Source organism: Argentina silus, assembly GCF_951799395.1.
Source record: "Argentina silus genome assembly, chromosome: 2".
Taxonomy (NCBI): domain Eukaryota; kingdom Metazoa; phylum Chordata; class Actinopteri; order Argentiniformes; family Argentinidae; genus Argentina; species Argentina silus.
In genome coordinates this window covers 9,918,404-9,937,109 of record NC_139656.1, presented here as the reverse complement: position 1 = coordinate 9,937,109, position 18,706 = coordinate 9,918,404, and the positions used below count along the sequence as shown (strand labels likewise).

The 18,706-nt window shown below is 42.6% G+C and overlaps 1 protein-coding gene across 1 annotated transcript; it reads left to right on the top strand.

The window, feature by feature from the left end:
* Positions 1–1,057: 1,057 nt before the first annotated feature.
* On the top strand, positions 1,058–17,540 carry map6a (microtubule-associated protein 6a; the record flags this gene model as incomplete). The annotated part of the gene is made up of 5 exons (XM_083664878.1): positions 1,058–1,803; positions 11,851–12,064; positions 12,337–12,551; positions 15,717–15,827; positions 17,402–17,540. 5 exons carry the CDS (start codon positions 1,058–1,060, stop codon positions 17,538–17,540), a joined length of 1,425 nt encoding a protein of 474 aa, XP_083521004.1.
* Positions 17,541–18,706: the final 1,166 nt, after the last annotated feature.

Sequence of the window (18,706 nt, the reverse complement as noted above, 5' to 3'; positions counted from 1 at the left end):
TCTCAGTTTCTTATATGGTTTAATTTCTCAACACCATATCTCTGACATCAGACTTTTGACCCTGCTGGAACTAGGCTGCTACTTGAAATGACCTTCACTTGTGTACAAAAAGTACATTGGTCAATGAAAAAAGGAAATTCCCATGTCCATTTTTGTGTGTTTACAGTACAGGTGTCTTAAAAGCTATACACAGCACATACAGTAGATTTATCTAATCTTTATTGCATACAATTGTGTCTTCTAGGTGTCTCTTGTTACAGTACATCAATAACATATTACCAACAAATAATAGGGATTACACATTTAGATCATTAGCTCCTCTCATTATTCACATGCTAATGTTTTGAGATGTGCTCAGTGTGAAACTTCCCTTCCCTATTATTTAGCCTACTTGGAGCGCTTTGTCAGCAACATCGTCACAAAACAGTAGGCCTAAAAAACAAAAACAAACCTGTGTTTTGTTACAGCCTAGATGTTTCAGAAAATGTGTTTTGACATCGCCTGTGATATTGTGCTGATTTAACATTTTAATCAAATGTAAGCCTACAACTTATTATTGTTGCAAATATAGGCTATGATTTTAGGCCTAGTATTAAATGGTTGGGCGTCAACAACGTCCTGCCCACTGCAGTTGCGTGATGATGACGGAGCCAGGTGATATTCCTCTGATCCAATTCTGAGCATCCTCTGACGCTCTGATGCTGAGCGGGCAGGCGGGGCTGTCTTTCCTTGCAGTGCCCTATCGTAGAATAATGTGCATGACGAGACAGAACGGACACAGCGGAGAGCAGCGCCAAGGAAAACATCCTTGAGAGGACAGTTTTCATATCGCTAATTAGGCATTTTGTCTCAGTAATCTCTGCAGTACATCATGGATTAATTGCATGTTCTCGATAAACACCAGAGCACATCATTAAACAGCACGGACATTTTGTTCCTGCCATAACAAGATACTGGGGCCCATCGAGACCCGAGGAGAGAGAGAGACATTTTCCCTCTCGGATACGTGGCATATTGAAGAATTGTATCGCGTTGGACCTGAGTTAAAGCCGAAATCATGGCTTGGCCCTGTATCACCAGGGCGTGCTGTATGGCCCGCTTCTGGAATCAGCTGGACAAAGCTGACATTGCGGTGCCTTTGGTTTTTACCAAGTACGATGTCTCGGAGATGCAGCATCTTCAGCTGCAGCACCATCAAAAACAGCCGCATCCCCAGGCACGGACGAGCGCGGTCGCCATAGAAACGCAACCCTCTCGTGGCGAGCAGGGGGTTGTGGCTCGGGCGCCTTCCGCTACGGGCTCCGCTGCGCCCGAGGAGCGCGCTTGTGGGTCCGTAATGCGCCAAGACTTTAAGCACTGGAAAGTGCGCCCAGAGCCCAGCTGTAAACCTAAGAATGAATACCACGGCCCCGAAACCCCCTTTAACAACGAGACACAATACCAAAAGGATTTCAAGCCATGGCCCATCCCGAAAAGGGGTGACCATCCTTGGATTCCCAAACCCAATCCCTCCATCTCCATCGGAGTCCCGGATAGGTCCAAACAGTCCCACGTGCACGCGGAGGTGGACAGTGGTGTAGAAAAAAGCGAAATTGCTGACAAGGTGCAGGAGAAAGAAATTCTGCTGGGGGAGAGGAGAAAGAAACAAACTAAGAAAGTAGAGAAGGAAGGCGAGAAGAGAGTAGGCAAACTGGAGGGACAACAACTCGGAGATGTTCTCGCCGCAGGGGGCAGAGGCAGGGCGGCTTTAGATGCGCTCAACAGGCAGCTAAAGCAAGAAGTTACAGCTGACAGTTCTTACAAGTAAGTTCAGTGCACTTGACAGGTACAGTAAACCATAGGCCATTGCATATTTGTGTGTGTGTGTGTGTGTATGTATGTATGTATGTATGTATGTATGTATGTATGTATGTATGTATGTATGTATGTATGTATGTATGTACTGTGCCCTGTGTAAGAATTGGGACAGTTCTTTTGGCTCTACACTCCAAAAGTTTGGATTTTAAATCAAACAATTACTATAAGGTTAAAGTACAGATTCTCAGCTTTTATTTAATGGTATTGGTGTACATATTGGTTTCACCATTCAGAAATTACACCACTTTTTATGCATAGTCCACTCTTTCAGGGTACAAAAGTAATGGGCCAGATTCATGAAATGTCCAAATTAAGCACTCATGTTTAGTATTTGGTTGACAATCCTTTGCATGCAATAACTGCCTGAAGTCTGTGACCCATTGACCCCACCAGACACTGGGTATCCTCTCTGGTGATGCTCTGCCAGGCCTGTATTGCAGTCGTCTTCAGTTGTTGTTGTTTTGTGGTCTAAAATCTTATCATCAGAAAATGAAATACATGTTCAACTGGATTTAAATCTGAAGATTGACTTGGCCAGTCAAGACCTTTCCTGTTTTTGGCCTTGAAAAACTCTCTATTTGCGATGGCAGTATGTTTTGGATCATTGTTTTACTGTATGATGAATTGCCATCTACTCGAGCAGACAAGATGTTTCTATACACTTCCATAACCCTAACCCTAACCCATCATCAATAAAGACAAGTGAGACAGTTCTAGTGGCAGCTCTACATGCCCAAACCTAACACCCCCTGCACCAAGTTTCACAGATGAGGTGGTATGCTGTAAATCTTGGGCATATCCTTTTTTCTCCAAACTTCCCTCTTGAAATCACCCTGGTACACAGTAATATTCATCATATTATGTTCATTTGTCCACAAGATCTTTTTCCTGACCTCTGCAGGCTTTTTAGGTACTTTTTAGTCAACTGTAACCTGACCATCCTTTTTAGGATAATGGTTTGCACCTTGCAGTAAAGTGTCTGTAGTTTGGCTGGTGACGTATTCTGCGGATGGTAGTCTCTGACACATTCACACCTACCTCCTGGAGAGTGTTCCTCATCTGTGGGATCTATCTGTCTATCTATCTATCTATCTATCTATCTATCTATATATATATATATATATATATATATATATATATATATATATATATATACATACATACATACACATATATCATATCGGCCATTGCATTGTGGATATTTTACGCATTTCCAAAGTCACTAAAACTGATGTTCTACCTCTGTCTGTGGGTAGACAGGCTGCCTTGAGATATGGTTGTTTTCTGATACGTTTCTGATGTGCCATCTCTATTTTGGGGTGTCATTAGATTTGAGATTAGATTAGACATTATTATTTTATTTTTTTATGAAAGCTGTTATACTCTCAACACAACTTGAAGTTAAGTAGATATGCATACTGTGTATTATTATTGCATATAAGATACCTTTGATCTGGACAAATGTTTTGCTACGGTGGAAATGTAGCTTTATGTGTGTGCCAAGCCTCATCTTTCTCTCTGTTCCATACTGTGTGCATGAGTGATGATGGCGACCTGCCATCTATCTGTCTGGCTCAGTGAACTGAGCACTAGGACTCTGTGCCAGACATGCAGTTTCACAATGACACAGCCTTGGCCTCTGTATTGTGTTTTTTTGGAGGGGGAAGGTCTTATTGTTATTCTCGTAACCAAAGATGGTGGATAAGTCATCTGCGACATACATTAAAAAAATCCTTAAGGCAGTAGCATTGTACAAGTAGTGCCCCAATAGTTGATGTGATAACAATGACAACACCAATATGTTGGATCACTGATCACTCTATGGCCAACACTATAATGAATGAATATCAGAATATGTTTCACTAAAGCTTTAGACTACAAGACGTGATCAAATTAAATTCACCTGACAAGTAGTGTGTGAAAGCAACACAGCTGGTAGCTGTTCTGTCCACTACTGCTCTGTCAGTATTGTTGTGTAGCCGGAGGGAACCAGCCCAAGGCTGAGACCTCCTCCCATGGCATGAAATGGCTGCATTGTGACAAGCAGGAGCCAAGTGTCTCTGTGTGACTGAGAGAGAAAGCAGGTCATCTGTGGGTTAATTCCTGAGTACACTCACTCTCTCACACACACACACACACACACACACACACACACACACACACACACACACACACACACACTGGCAGAGGGACCAGCAGGATCCTTGAGATGGGGGACAGATATCACCCTGTCTGATTGTGATTTTGTGGCTGTAATTTGTGTTTGCTTAAACCTTGTGTCAGTGTATGCAACTGTATGGTGTGAGATTGTTTCTCATTTGTATAAATGGAGAGCATCAAGAGATTCACCGTATGTAGTGGTTCATACTAGCCGAGCTAAGCACATCTAACCTAGCTACAGTGCATGCAAAAGTATAACTAAATTAGGTCTGTTTGAGAAAGCAGGATCTACTATAATGCACAGGTCCTTAGAATTTGATATGAAGCTTCTTGACTTCAAATTATGGATGAAGTCTGACTGGAGAACTGGGCCACATCCCAATTTCTGTTCAGTCAGTCAACTACTTCTACAAAACAGCTGAAAATGGCCTACTCTAAGGGGAGACACTATGAAGTAAACAGTAGTGAACCCAGAGCTACAGTATGTCTATGCTGCAGTGGTCTTCTCAAGATCTAGGCCAACTGAAATTACTCTTTGCTACCTGAACCCCCAATAATACACTTTTTCATCTGTGGAATTAGAAAACAGTAAGTAGCATTGGTGATAACTGTTTTGCTTTGACTCAGGTGTCAAGTCAGACTCCTCACCTCTGTCTTCAGCTCACAGTAATGAGGACATGTGGATGGTATGGATAGAGGCAGGCAGCTGTCAGTCATCAGGGCCCTTTCTTCTCAGTCTTCATCAAAGCCTATTCTCCACAACCATTGTGTTGATTTGTATTTGCCATGTCAGGAGGGAAGAGATGGAGCGTCCCTGAGCTCTATTGTCTGACTGGGGAACTTGCAGGACCAGGCAAAGGTTAAGATTCCTCAGCTGCCTCCCAGCGTTGTTCCATTTTTATGCTTTAAATGTCACTTTTACATGAGAATTACCCAGGGGTTAGGCCTCACCTGCTAGCACCTTCATTAGCTTCATTGCTTGCTAACTCTGCTATCACACTCCTGCTGTCTACTGGGAAAATCAGACCCAAGGCACAATGAGTCACAGACTGCTCTTCATCTCAGTGTGTAGTTTCTCCTTTGTTGAAATCTAAGAGATGATGAATGACAGTAACGTTTTGTTGCTTGGAGGAAGACAGGTTGTTTAGTTTGGTTTAGTCCGAAGGGAGATAGTAAGGAGGGCATGCATTTTTTATTTGAAATTGTCTCACATTGCATCCAATACATACATTGCTAACCAATCTTGTCTCGACTGCTGCATCCAACAATTATGGTAGATGCCCTCTCATTCAATTTCCTATCTCAGTTTCATTGTTAGACGGACAGCTTTCGATTCACCAGAAGTAAGATTTGCATGCTTGAAGATGTTTTCAATGAGAGAGAGAGAGAGAGAGAGAGAGAGAGAGAGAGAGAGAGAGAGAGAGAGAGAGAGAGAAGGGTTCTCACTGCTATATTGCCATCACAGAAAGAAGCAGTGTCAGGAAATCAAGACACTGTAGACTGAGACTGATTCACCTCAGTCGAGCATTGTGTATGGCATGGTATAACATTATCATTGATTCTGCCAGAGGTAGAGGAATCATTAGATTAGATTAGATTAGATTCAACTTTATTGTCATTGTGCAGAGTACAAGTACAGAGACAACGAAATGCAGTTAGCGTCTAACCAGAAGTGCAAAATAGCAGAAAGTGCAATGAACAGTATTTACAGGTAGTGCATATATGATCAGTAGTAGTGCAGTATAATATAGTATAATATAAGCAGTATAATATAGCAGTGCAGTATAGCAGTATATGAGTAGCAGTAGCATTATAGCAGAATAAATAGTTACAGTATGAGCAGTGTAGCAGCATATGAGCTGTATGGGTAATGCAGTCTAGCAGTATATATGTATTAACAGTAACATGAGGTAGATGCAGAATAAATATAAATATGGAATGCCGTATAAACAGTATAAACAAGTATGTACAGTATGTGCAGTAGTATTAAAGAAAATATAGGATATGTGCATTATGTGCATTATGAACAGTATGAACAGTATGGACAGGTATGTACAGAGAGCAGTGGTATTGAGTAAGAGCAGGGGAGGGGAGTAATAGTGCAATAGTGCAATTGTCCGGGTGGGGGGGGGGGTGGGGGTTGCAGGGGTAGTAGGTTGTCAGGTAGGTGTAGTGTTCGAGTTCAGCAGGGTGACAGCCGCAGGGAAGAAGCTGCCTCTGAACCTACTGGTTCGGGTGCGGAGAGACCTGTAGCGCCTCCCGGAGGGGAGTGGGGTGAAAAGTCTATGGTTGGGGTGAGAGATGTCCTTGACGATGCTGCGTGCCTTACGCAAGCATCGTTTGCCCTGGACAGCCTCGATGGAGGGGAGTGAGGAACCGGTGATGCGTTGGGCAGTTTTCACCACCCTCTGCAGTGCTTTCCGGTCCGATGCCGAGCAGTTGCCATACCATACTGTGACACAGTTGGTAAGGATACTCTCGATGGTGCAGCGGTAGAAGTTCACCAGGATCTGAGGAGATAGATGGACCTTCTTTAGTCTCCTCAGGAAGAAGAGACGCTGGTGAGCCTTCTTTATCAGGGTGGAGGTGTTGAGGGTCCAGGAGAGGTCCTCAGAGATGTGGACACCCAGAAACTTGAAGCTGGTGACTCGCTCCACCTCAGTCCCGTTGATGAGGATGGGGGTGTGTGCGCCAGCTTTAGACTTCCTGAAGTCCACAATGAGTTCTTTGGTCTTCTTGGTGTTGAGAGCCAGGTTATTGTCGTTGCACCACACTGTTAGGTGCTGGACCTCCTCCCTGTAGGCCGACTCATCGTTGTTGCTGATGAGACCGATCACCGTTGTGTCGTCTGCAAACTTAACAATGGTGTTTGAGCCATGTACAGGTGTGCAGTCGTAGGTGAAGAGGGAGTAAAGGAGGGGGCTCAGCACACAGCCTTGTGGAACGCCGGTGTTCAGGGTGAGGGTTGAGGAGGTGTGGTTGTGAAGCCTAACAGACTGCGGCCTGTTGGTCAGGAAGTCTAGAATCCAGTTGCAGAGGGAGGGGTTGATGCCCAGTTGCCTGAGTTTGGAGATCAGTTTGGAGGGGATGATGGTGTTGAATGCTGAGCTGAAGTCAATAAACAGCATTCTCACATAAGAGTTAGTCTTGTCGAGGTGGGACAGGGCGGAGTGAAGTGCCGTTGAAATGGCATCCTCTGTACTCCTGTTCTGCCGGTAGGCGAATTGAAAGGGGTCCAGTGTGGGTGGTAGGCAGGTCTTGAGTTGAGCTAAGACCAGCCTCTCGAAGCACTTCATGATGATGGGCGTGAGTGCCACTGGTCGGAAGTCATTTAAGCTCGTTGCAGTGGAGTGTTTTGGCACCGGCACGATCATGGAATCAGTTTGGACTATATGATTTCATATATGATGTTCTGGGCATAGCATGCTGAGCTTCTGTTTTGAAATGATGTATGCCATCTACTGAGCCACTTAATTCAACACTACATTCAAACTGCGAAGTTGTTGGATGGTCAGCTTTCAGTGAAATGCTAGAATTTGCTCGTGTGAAACACTGTAGTTATCTAAGGTAAATGCAGCAGTTTGTTGTCTTTCAGACGACTCGGTTCGACCCCTCACTATGGGACACACACACACTTGTGTACCTATTCGCTGGAGACCCCTATATAATCACACCAGGTAAAGGCCAATGATACTTGCAAGCAGATAGCCCACCTACCGCTCGTCTTATATACAGGACCTAGCAAGCATGCCCATTTCATCCTTTCCTCTCTTCACTCACTGATTGCCGGAAGCATGCTGTAGTGTGTTCTCGTAGCTAGCTACAATTTAACTTAACTGTTCTACTGAGAATCCTATGATTCAGCTCGACTTTCTAGAAGAATATAGATGAATTTGGTAAACCAAGTTCGATAGTCATTAATCTTGTGCGCACCTGCTACTCTCTGAGCTAGCAGGCTAGTACGAGAAGGTCGGCAGCTACCATTTTAACCCCTGCAAGTTTGACGATGATTCCTCAAATTATAGGCTTATAATTTGCTAGGTCCCTCATGTAGGCCACGGCTAGCACTTGACCGGTCGGCTAGCTTGAGTGACTTGTGGTTTTTGAAGCACTTGAGCTCTTGGCTAGCATTGACAAAGCAAATCTTTTCTCATGTGAGAAATATTAACGCCCTGTTCGCAGGAAGGTTGGCTAGTTCACATTCATAATTCTTCAACTACTTGAGCCACTAGCAATTTACTAGTTTGACATAATTCCTAACTGGTTACCTTGTGTAATGCCAGCTAGGTGCCTAGTATGAGCTTCGACTAACCATTAGGACGGTTGGCTAGCGCGCGGGGTCGACGACTTAATCTGACAGTAATGTTGCTACCTCCTTAAGCCTCGTGTGGACAGAGCGTACCCTAAAGGCCGATTCATGCTTTATCGACAACAACACAACCAGGAGTCTGTGTAGGATCGCGAGGGTTGCACAACTGTTGCAGAGGAGGTTGCACAGGAGGTCGCACATCTCTCTCGATTTCTCGATGCGTGACTGGCGAGTGACCGGCCGCATAGATGTTGCACACCATTGATTGGTTGATTAGTGAATGGAGGCGGAGCTGAAGTAGGCTCTCTCTTCGCTCTCTCTTATAAAAGCAATAGCTATTCCTCCTCGTCATCTATCACCTGCAGCTGCATTATCAAAAAAACTTCCATTTCTCTTTTTAGTAGCAAATGAAGTGGCTCAGAGAGTCTGCTAGCGTGGCTACCACCACTGTTGTTTGTTTTGTTTTGCCAGATCCAACTTCCAGATCCAGATTCCTTGCTTTCACGAAAAGCTAATTTATGGACCTTTTTCAATACACCTAGTGTACAAAAGTGTAATGACACCACTGTGCACAGGCTGCGTGTAGGCTATGATGAAGTATGAAGTGCTTGCGACAGTGAACTGCGTACTAGTCGTACAAGTGACGCAGAAGCATGTAGAGGCCTTAAACTTCATGAGGACGAGGTGCCGCCGCGTCCTAATTTTTTTTTAAGGAGTGTGCCAGATTTTGGATTGGGGTTACTTTTTATGAGATGTGGCTATTTGTTGTTTGTGCACAAAATAAACCTAAACAAATATGTGGCTATTCTGGTTGAAGTCCTTTTGCCCATCTCTGCCCTGGCTGGCTCTTGGTCGTGCTATGTTAGTTACCAGTGGCGTGTATCTCAGCAGTGTCGTTCCCTGGCACTACACCACCGCTTGCAGTGCCAGTATGTCGTCATAGTGACAGTGATTTTCACAACACATCCCATCTCACCCACAGGGTCAGCTCTATGGGGCAGGAAGAGCCAGCCACACATCAAGAAATACAATATATTAGCTTGGCCAGGCCTCATCACATAGCATAAGAGACATGAATGATGTTTGGAATGTTTAAATTTCACTAAAAGTAGAAGAGGAAAATATATTAGAAGACTTGATTATAGATTAAAGTTAATATACTTAATAGAAGTGAGTTAAAATGTTGGTAATGATACTTTACAGTGTGTTTTTACAAAGACTCAACCTCTTTTTCAAAATGACGCACCAATCATATGACAAGTACCAAGCACACACTGACCTGAGAGACACTAGCTTTATTGTAAGCAGTCATGCCTATGACCACCAGCTATGTACAGTATAGACTTGTGTTTGAGTCTCTGCCTCCCTCCCTCCCCCCACTACCCTGCCCTCCACCACCAGGCCCTGCTAGCTCTCTGTGCCATTGGCCTTGGACATTGTATAAGCTGTCCTTGCACTGCCGCTTCTCCGCCTGCTTAAGCACCCAGAGTGGACTTCATTCCTCTTATGTAACCTCTCTCTGTGTGATTCCATCTCACTTCCGCTCCACTGGAGGTATCTATCTATCCACCATCCGCTCAGCCTGCTCAGCGCCTCTCTACCACCATTCATTAGGCTAGATTATGTCAGAGAGATCTTTTACATTGATATAATGAGAGAATTGCATTTTGTATGTTGTTGTGTCATATCAGACAAATTGCTTAAACTTTAGAGGTTGATAGGAAATTAGGTTATATTGATAAATGTAACTAATATATAGGCCTAAGGTATTAAATGTGCCATTTAGTAAATGTCAACCAGTTTTATTGATATTCTCATGATAAGCAGCTATGAAATGCCAATAAAGGTTAGATATACTTGAACAACTTTGAATACAAAATAGTTTTCAGAGGTGTCACATATACATCTAGATAGAATAGATCTGAGGCTTGGAGAACAGGCCGCTGACTGTATGATACTGTACACAGACATACACATCGACACATCCACCTCACAGAGATAGGCTAGTCTGTCTATTGAAGTGTTTACACACATGCCTTCATTGCCATAAACATGCATAACACACAAGGTTGGTTAGAAGATATTTGCGTTAGAAGATAAGAAATAAGACCAAGTATTGTACTTTGAAAGACCAGATGGTCTTTCGTTGATGTGAAAGTCAGAGAATGGAGATCAGTTTGTCTTTAAGGCTTTCACCTCAGAGCCACACATTCTGTTATTGTTTCTCTTCACCTACATGCTATCCCTTGACAACCTACTACAAAAGTGGCTTTGAGGTCTAAAGCCAGCTCCTTAAGCTGGTAGGTCCGTAGATAGAAACAAGCCAGCCACAGCTATAGTGTGATTTAACTCCAGTCATGTCACAAAATACATCTCATCCAAAGATACAACACAAACATGAGCCCCCATTCACAAAAAATAGGACAGAGTGTTGTTACCTAATGGCCTAGAAGGCTGCATTCCCGTCATTCATGCTAGCTGAATCTAGTTTTCCATGGTTTTGATGTCTTTTTATGTGATCTTGACTAATTGTTTTTATTGGGCCTGTAGTACTTAAGCCTGCCTGGCCTCCCTCCTCTATCCGGGCCAGTTATAATGTTACCTAATCAATACAATCCCTTATCTCATTGCCATAGCGCACAGAGGGAACAAACTGTGTGTTTTCTGTGGCTGTCTGGTCTCGTGTTTTTCAATGTGGTTGTAAGGGTAGATGCAGATAGCATGTACTTGGTTGGGGGGTTGGAGCGTTCTGCACAGAGTGCAAATGAGGAGTCACATAGTCGTTTGTCCTTGTCCAGGGACCAGGCGGTCATCTGTTTTCATTTGTTGTTTGCCACCTTGGGTCCAAGAACAATGCATGGTAGCTGGTAAGAATGATGAGGAAAAGCCATTTTTTAAAGTGTGTTGAAAGAGTATGGTGTTTTATTCAATGATAAGATAGTATAAAGGAATTCTAGGCAATGTGAACAATGATTTTAGTAAGGGCTTACGATTAATAAACTGCACATTGTCATCACAATTCCCCTGGGTACTGTCAGTTTGAGATAGTATACAGATGCTTCCAGTTACAGTACAGTGAGCATGCTGTACTCTGTTATGTAGTGATGAATTGCTCTAAAATGTGACAGCGAAGGCTGGAGCTTGTTTGGCGCTGTATATATGCTGGAGATCAACCTGCCCTCTGTGAATGCGATGTCTTGTTGACCTTCTGAGGAACTGCTGTGTCTGGACTATAGTGAACACCTGAGCCTGAGCCACTGGCACAGTGACCGCCAATCTCTCTCTCTCTCTCTCTCTCTCTCTCTCTATCTCTCTATCTCTCTCTCTCTCTCTCTCTCTCTCTCTTTCTTACACGCACACAAGCATGCACGGATGCATGGAGTACTTTTCTTTTGGAGAGCCCCAACCAATCACTGTAGTAGATACTGTATATTTCTGTCACACTGGTGCTCTTGAATGTACTAGCTAGCTAAATCACACAGTTTTCTTTCTGAAGGTATTTGATTGCAATTCTCTCCATGTAGGACTGAGTTCAAAGCCCACAGGGATGTGAAGCCAGTGAAGCTGATCCGTGCCAAGTCCCAGTACCTGCCCCCTGATGAAAAGACCAACCTGGAGACCAGTTACAGTACATCTTACAGGGGAGAGCAGGGCAAGGTGCAACTCACAGACAACAAGGCTGTGGATAGGAGGAGAATACGCAGTCTGTACAATGAGCCCTACAAAGGTGAAAGCAAGGTGAGAGAATGCAGTTCCATGGTGCCACCATACTGTAGCACATACAATATTTCAGTCAGAACCATGGACTGTAACGTCACATTTTCTATCTTGGAGGCCTGCTGTTCAAACATTCTTTTATGTGAGATTATATTTACCTAAAATACATCCGATATTGAAGCCAACACAACATCTCCCTACCTTTACAACATCTCCCTCCCCTTTACTTTAGTTTGATTACAAATAATGTTAACACAGTAAAGAATCTCTTTTTCCCATTCTCTTATGCTTAGGTTGAGAGGTCTAGTGTTCGCCTGTCCAAACCCAAGAAGGTGGGCACCACGTCAGCAAGCCAGGGCAAACCTGTGAAGAAGGCCAAAGAGAAGCAGAGCACAGCACTGAGGGGCACCAAGAAGAAGACCTCAGAGAACCAGCCCGAGACCAGGCCAGAGGAGGGGGACAAGGAGAAAAGTAAAGAGATGAACAACAAACTGGCTGAGGCAAAAGAGTAAAAATCATTTAGCACTACTACTTCTACTTTATTTTTTTGGGGAAAGAACTCGAAGGCTGCAAAATTAATTAGAGGTTCTCATCCCCTGTTCTGTCCTCTCTCTCTCTCTCTCTCTCTCTCTCTCTCTCTCTCTCTCTCTCTCTCTCACTCTCTCTCTGTCGCTCTCTTTCTCTTTCTCTCTCTCTCACTCTCCACCTCTTGGCTAAGTTTGTATTAGTACAGTAAAAATTTCAGGGTTGGACATGACATGTCGTTGCTTGCCCGCCTCACATTACATTAGATCACTGTAGTAATGAGGGGGCGTGTGCATCCGCTTCCTCTGCCTCTGGATGCCACCCACCACCCCCCACTCTCCTCGTCTCCATCCCAAGGTTGCTATGGCTACCGGCTGCCTTGTTAGCCAATGGTTGGCGTGCTGTTGTTGCATGGGCCCACCGACGAGCAATTCTGTATGGTTGGCTATCATCAACTGAACAGATTGCTTTGTTGAGTTTATCAAGGATTTTTGGGAAAAGAGAAGACCATGTCAAATTGGCTCACTGGACTTGATTTCTGTACTCCCTAAATTCATGCAAAGATACTCATCTGAACGGTCTGAAAATCTTTGATAAATGTGCAGCTTGGATTTCCTAGAGTGTATGGATCCATGGCTGGGTTTGAGCTTGCTCTACTTCTCTTGAATGCTGTCCTCTTCTTGGTAGTGCACACAGGCCTCAAAGCCTTACTGTTTTCAGATCGTCATTATTAAGATGCTTTGTTAAATGTTGTCATCCTTTTTTAACACGTCTTATATTGTAAACCTAATAACTGTTCAGTTTTCATGGATGATGTGGGGATGGTTTTGAACTGAATATGAGGAACTGTCAGTTTGAGCAACATTTAAACATAATACTCTCTCATTCAATAATTCTCTCTATTTACAGGAAATTAATTTGTTGAGTTGATTTTAAGGTCACACACGGCTATGTTGTTTCACCAGCTGTGTTGCTATGGAGTCATCTGGGTTCCTCTAACACGATTATGCATTACTAGACCAGTCATTTGCACAGCAGATGATAAGTTCCACTGGATGAAATGTTACTATCATGCAATTATAATGACGTTCATTTGAATAATTACATTTCACAATCACAATAGCAAATTCAAAACTGTGGCAGTATCACTCTCTAATTCTAATAGAGCAGTCTAACCTCACATACCCCCCCCCCCCCCCCCCACACACACACACACACACACACACACACTCACTGTAACCAACGTGATTAGGCCCCCTTGGGAACAGCAGATGGGACCCCAACAACAATAGTCACATATTAGAGTCCTGGTAGGATATAGCACTCTCTGTCTCCCCACTCTCTGTCGCTTTCTGTGCAGGTTCTTATTTATTTTCATTTGTGGGGATTTGTTATTATTTATTTGATTTTATTCTGATGATAAAACACTGATTACCTCTGCTAATACCTCTCTTTATTGTAATATACCCCAAAAATGACTCAGTGATGTGATGGTAAGTTGAATGCTAGCCATTTTGGAATGCTCCTTTGTTGAACTCTCTCTGTTTCTGGCTGCATGCTCAATGTTTCTGTCTTACAACATAAGCCCCAACCCTCTAGCCTTACCCCTGGACCAGCTGTGTGTGTATGTTTGTTGGTTTGATTAGGTGGATATTACCTGTGGATGTCAGATCACTCTATTAAACACATTAGACTCCAAATCTATGAGTGTTTGCCTTATATGGTGATCTAAACATTGTAGACATACCACTGTAGTAAGATGTGACATAGCTACTCACCTCTTACTTGATTAGTTTAGAGCTAGCTATATTCAAGGCAAGCAGTTAAACTGAGTCTTACATTTGGTTTAAATTGTTATCCTACTGTATGTCTATGCAGTTTCTGCCATGTGATATCCTGAATGAATAAGAAAAACAATCTGTATTATAAACATTAACCCAATAATGTCCAAATGAATTATGTTAGACCCCTTTGTGTTAAATGCTTGTATTTTTCCAGTGGGTAAGTAGCAGGCTACACATGGCTGCTTACTGTAGGTCTTAGCCGAGAGGACACAGGCCAGAGCAGCCTCAGCCTCCTGGGTTGGGATAGGCCACAATAGAAGACCATTGTGCAGGACCTGTCTTGTCATGGGCCACCCCCCCACCCTCACCCTCCCGAGTCTCTGTTGTCATCTGGTGTGCTAGTCAGCGTCTCTCCCCTCCATTTTGAGTAGCGAAGTGTGTTGTCTCCATTTTCCGTGGTATCTTGAGTATCTCACAACCACCAGTATTCTGTTCAGATTGAGCATGTGCCCACTGAGTGTGAGGGCCTTCTCATTAGCATTTTGCAGCCTTTGATGGGGGTCGCTTTGTCACATAGCACAGGGAGAGGGGGTCGGGGGGTCATACATGTACAGTTAACAACCGGTGCTATCTTTACTCCAAACATTAGACAAAAAGAATAGGAAGTACTGTATGGTAATAAAAGTTATGTATTCGGCAAAACATTTTAATGTGACGTGCTAGTGTGTCTCTCTGCTTGCTCATATTTACTGAAATATTATGAATAAATGCAAAAGCAGACAAAACAGTGTCCTCTTGGGTCTTTTTGTTGAAAAGTATGAAGAGGGTGAAAGAACAGGTATTGTTTGATGTTTTTCATGTCCTAGTCTTTGTCTAAGTGAGATATACAGTAGATGATGTTTTTGTATTTCAATCCACATGGAAGAGAATTTTGCCACTAGGTTTTCTTTTGCGCTTATTAAAGATTGTGGAACATTCTGGCATGAGTTCTGACATCCGATCAAGGGCTTGCATATTGCTGCTACAGTATGTGAGAGCTGAGAAATATATTATTTTGCATCATGTGTCCAATATATTCCAAGAACTCACCAAAATGATATAGGAATATGCAAGTCAAAGGATGGGTGGGACCTTATTCCAGAATTAGATGTCATGTATTTATTGGGCCAAGAAATGTACACAATGTCATAATCCTTGAAATGTTATTTTTTCGGTGTGAGAATTTGGATATTTTTTCTGAAAATACAAAGTATTATCAAGTCGTCTGGTATCCTGCCTTGCTTTTCTTTGGATGTCTAATTTGGATGTGCTGTGCAACCTGAAATCCTACATAGCTAATGAGTGACATTCTGATTCATTTGAAGGGTTGCGCTAAAACAGTACCACTACATACAGCTCTGCCAGCCAATCCGAGATATTGGCTGGGTGCAGACACTAAAGCAACACCTGTGGGGCTGTGCACTACCCAATTCCAGGTAATCTAAAAAACACCCAGAACACAAGCCTCAAATCTCTCATTCTCATTCATATGTATTCATGAAATTAAATATGTATTCAAAAGTAATTTCTATGATAGTGGCACAGTTTTGGCAGTGAACCATCAGTATCTCCCAGTACTGTGATACAATTCAGGTCAAACCCCCTCTGTATTTCTCTTCCATATGGAAACTAGAGTAGGGGAGTGAGTGAAGCTGTATGAGTGCCTGTTGTCACGTCCTATATGCAAGGTTCCTTAACGTTCCTTTCTTAAGGAGGCCTGGGGTCTGTGTTGTTGTAGAATGTCTACAGTGACCATATGTGAACCACTACGAGCTGCTGTAAGATGCATCCATTGCTCCTTGTTAGAAATAGGTCAAGGCTAAACTAATTGCATGGCTGCGTAAACGTGACTGTTGAATTATTCACTCAGATGAGTAAAGATCGCCTATCCTATTTATAGACCAAGTGGATTAGCCATACCATACAATCACTGTGTATTATTTGATATAACATTATTTGATATTATATCAAACTGATATAGTTAAAAATGCATGCTACCAGTGTTATTATGTCTCTTGTCAGATAGAAAAGGATTTGAAGGTTTATAAACCTCAGATGTTTATAACATATAGTTCATCCATATTTTGTTTGCCATTTTGATCATCATGATGTCATATATTCTAGTGTGCTTGAGTGAGACATGCAATCGGAATGTTAGTTGTAAAATATAAAGATTAAGCCTAGAATGATACTCCATTGAACAAGGTCTTTTAGTCCAAGACTATTTTTAAAAGTTAAACTTTTAGGCTAGCTTGATGATAAATCTAACCCATCTGTTTATTGTTTGTGTGGATATGGGGATGTTTATTGGGGTGGATTTGAACGGGCCATGTAGGTAGTACCGTACAGTATTGGTTTGGGGTTCAGCAGAGGTTGAGGATATTGTAAATGCATGTGTTTAATCTCCTTGGGTTTCTAGCACTAACTCATTTTAGATTACATTATTCCTTAATGTCCCGTAGCCATTTGTTCTTGAACACCCTGAGACTCATTATATCATTAATGTGTTAGCTACTACTCTGAATGGGATTCAGAGAATGTTTCAGCCAACAGATTTAATCTAAACTAGCAGCGCAGTGGATGTTGATCTGAACATAGGAACAGCAAATCCATCTAGCTACAGAAATGGAACAAAATCTCACTTTGATTGAAGGGAAATGTGTACTTTGTTTGGAATTGAGTAAGGTATGTGTATTATTATTCATGAATGCTGTCATCCTGTTCTCAAAAGAATCTAGGACATGATTCATTAGTTGTTTGATTAGTCATTTCAATATATTTTTGGTTTGATGGTGGTGACAAGAAACCATACAGAGACTCATAGTGTTGTGCTTTGTTAGTCTTAGACAGAACCTCTCACCCCCACGGTAGCAATCTGATGTTCTTCCCTGATATGAGTGGTCACAGGGTGCTCAACTCAGCACAATGCTTTGTGATTCTCCCTCTGTGAAATGCCTCATCTTGTGTCTCTTTTGTCTTTTTTGTATCTTAACTCTGTGCTGCCTCCTAGAGAGCCTAAAGGCAAGGTTCTTCGATTCGGTGATCATCATTCCCAGGGTGCCACTGGAGGAGAACCAGAACCACAGGTGGAAAGACCCGAACCACGGAGAAGTGGTGGAGTCGTGCGCTTTGCCCCGGATGTGAAGTAGACAGAATACATCTGTAGGGGCATATCTATACAGGGACTGCTGTTCTGTACTGTACATATCTAGCATTTTCAACTGAGTTCTATTAGAAAAGAAAATTAACCCAGTGAGATTGAGGTGAAAGTCCATATAGAATGCACGCGTGTTTGAAACAGCTTTTGGATCTGTGGTCATTGCTGTTTGATCAATTGCAAATGCAAAAGGTGCTAAGTCTACCTACTGTTAAGTTACAGTACATGCTCTTGTTTTAAAATAATATGTTTTATTGTTAATGATGTTAGAAATGCAACACCATAAAGTGCTTATTTAAAGATTAAACAGTACTGTACATTGATCAATTGAAATGCAAATAAATATAGATAACTTGCTGATTTGCTAATCTGTGTTGTATTTTCATTGCTGCATTGCTTTGTTGTTTGAGAGCAGAACATGAGTATACCCCTAACCCAGACTAGAGCAAGTGATGCAAGTGAGATATAAAGAAAACAAGACATAGCACTGACATTGAGTGGCACAGTTTGAGTATATAACTAGACAGTTGGAATTTACACACAAAACATCCCCCGAAAACAAACATGTTTGCATGGTTCTCAGGTAACCCTTTTGGATAACATGTTAGGACACACAATTCCAGTATATTCTAGTGACTGTATGTGTTCCAGTCAATAAGAGATGTGTGTGTGGGATATTTGTGTGAGGGCTCTAGCCTGGATATTGTCTTATATGATGTGATGGGGGTATTAAGGTTTGAGGGAGATCAGCTGTTTCCCTGTCACCATTCATGATATTCTTCATTAGACTGCCCTCTGCCTTGCTTTAATTATACAATGAAGGATTAGGTTTAAGTAGGAAACAGATTAGTATTAAATGATATGTATGATAAGCGCAGGCATCTGTACAGATGTGCTCTGCTACTCTGCAGCCTCCTGCTCCATGTGCCTACCCTCGAGGAGTAAACATCACACACACACACACACACACACACACACACACACACACTCCAAGGCTTTGATGTGAAGTCTTCACATGATTCTGCAGTAGGACTGAAGGAGGAAGATTCTCATCATATACTAGACTCATCATATGCAATCCCCTTCTACCAGAGCCACACTAACAGTTTTCAAAAGCAATGGATATCAAATCGTAGGAGTCTTTAAGCTGTAATGCTT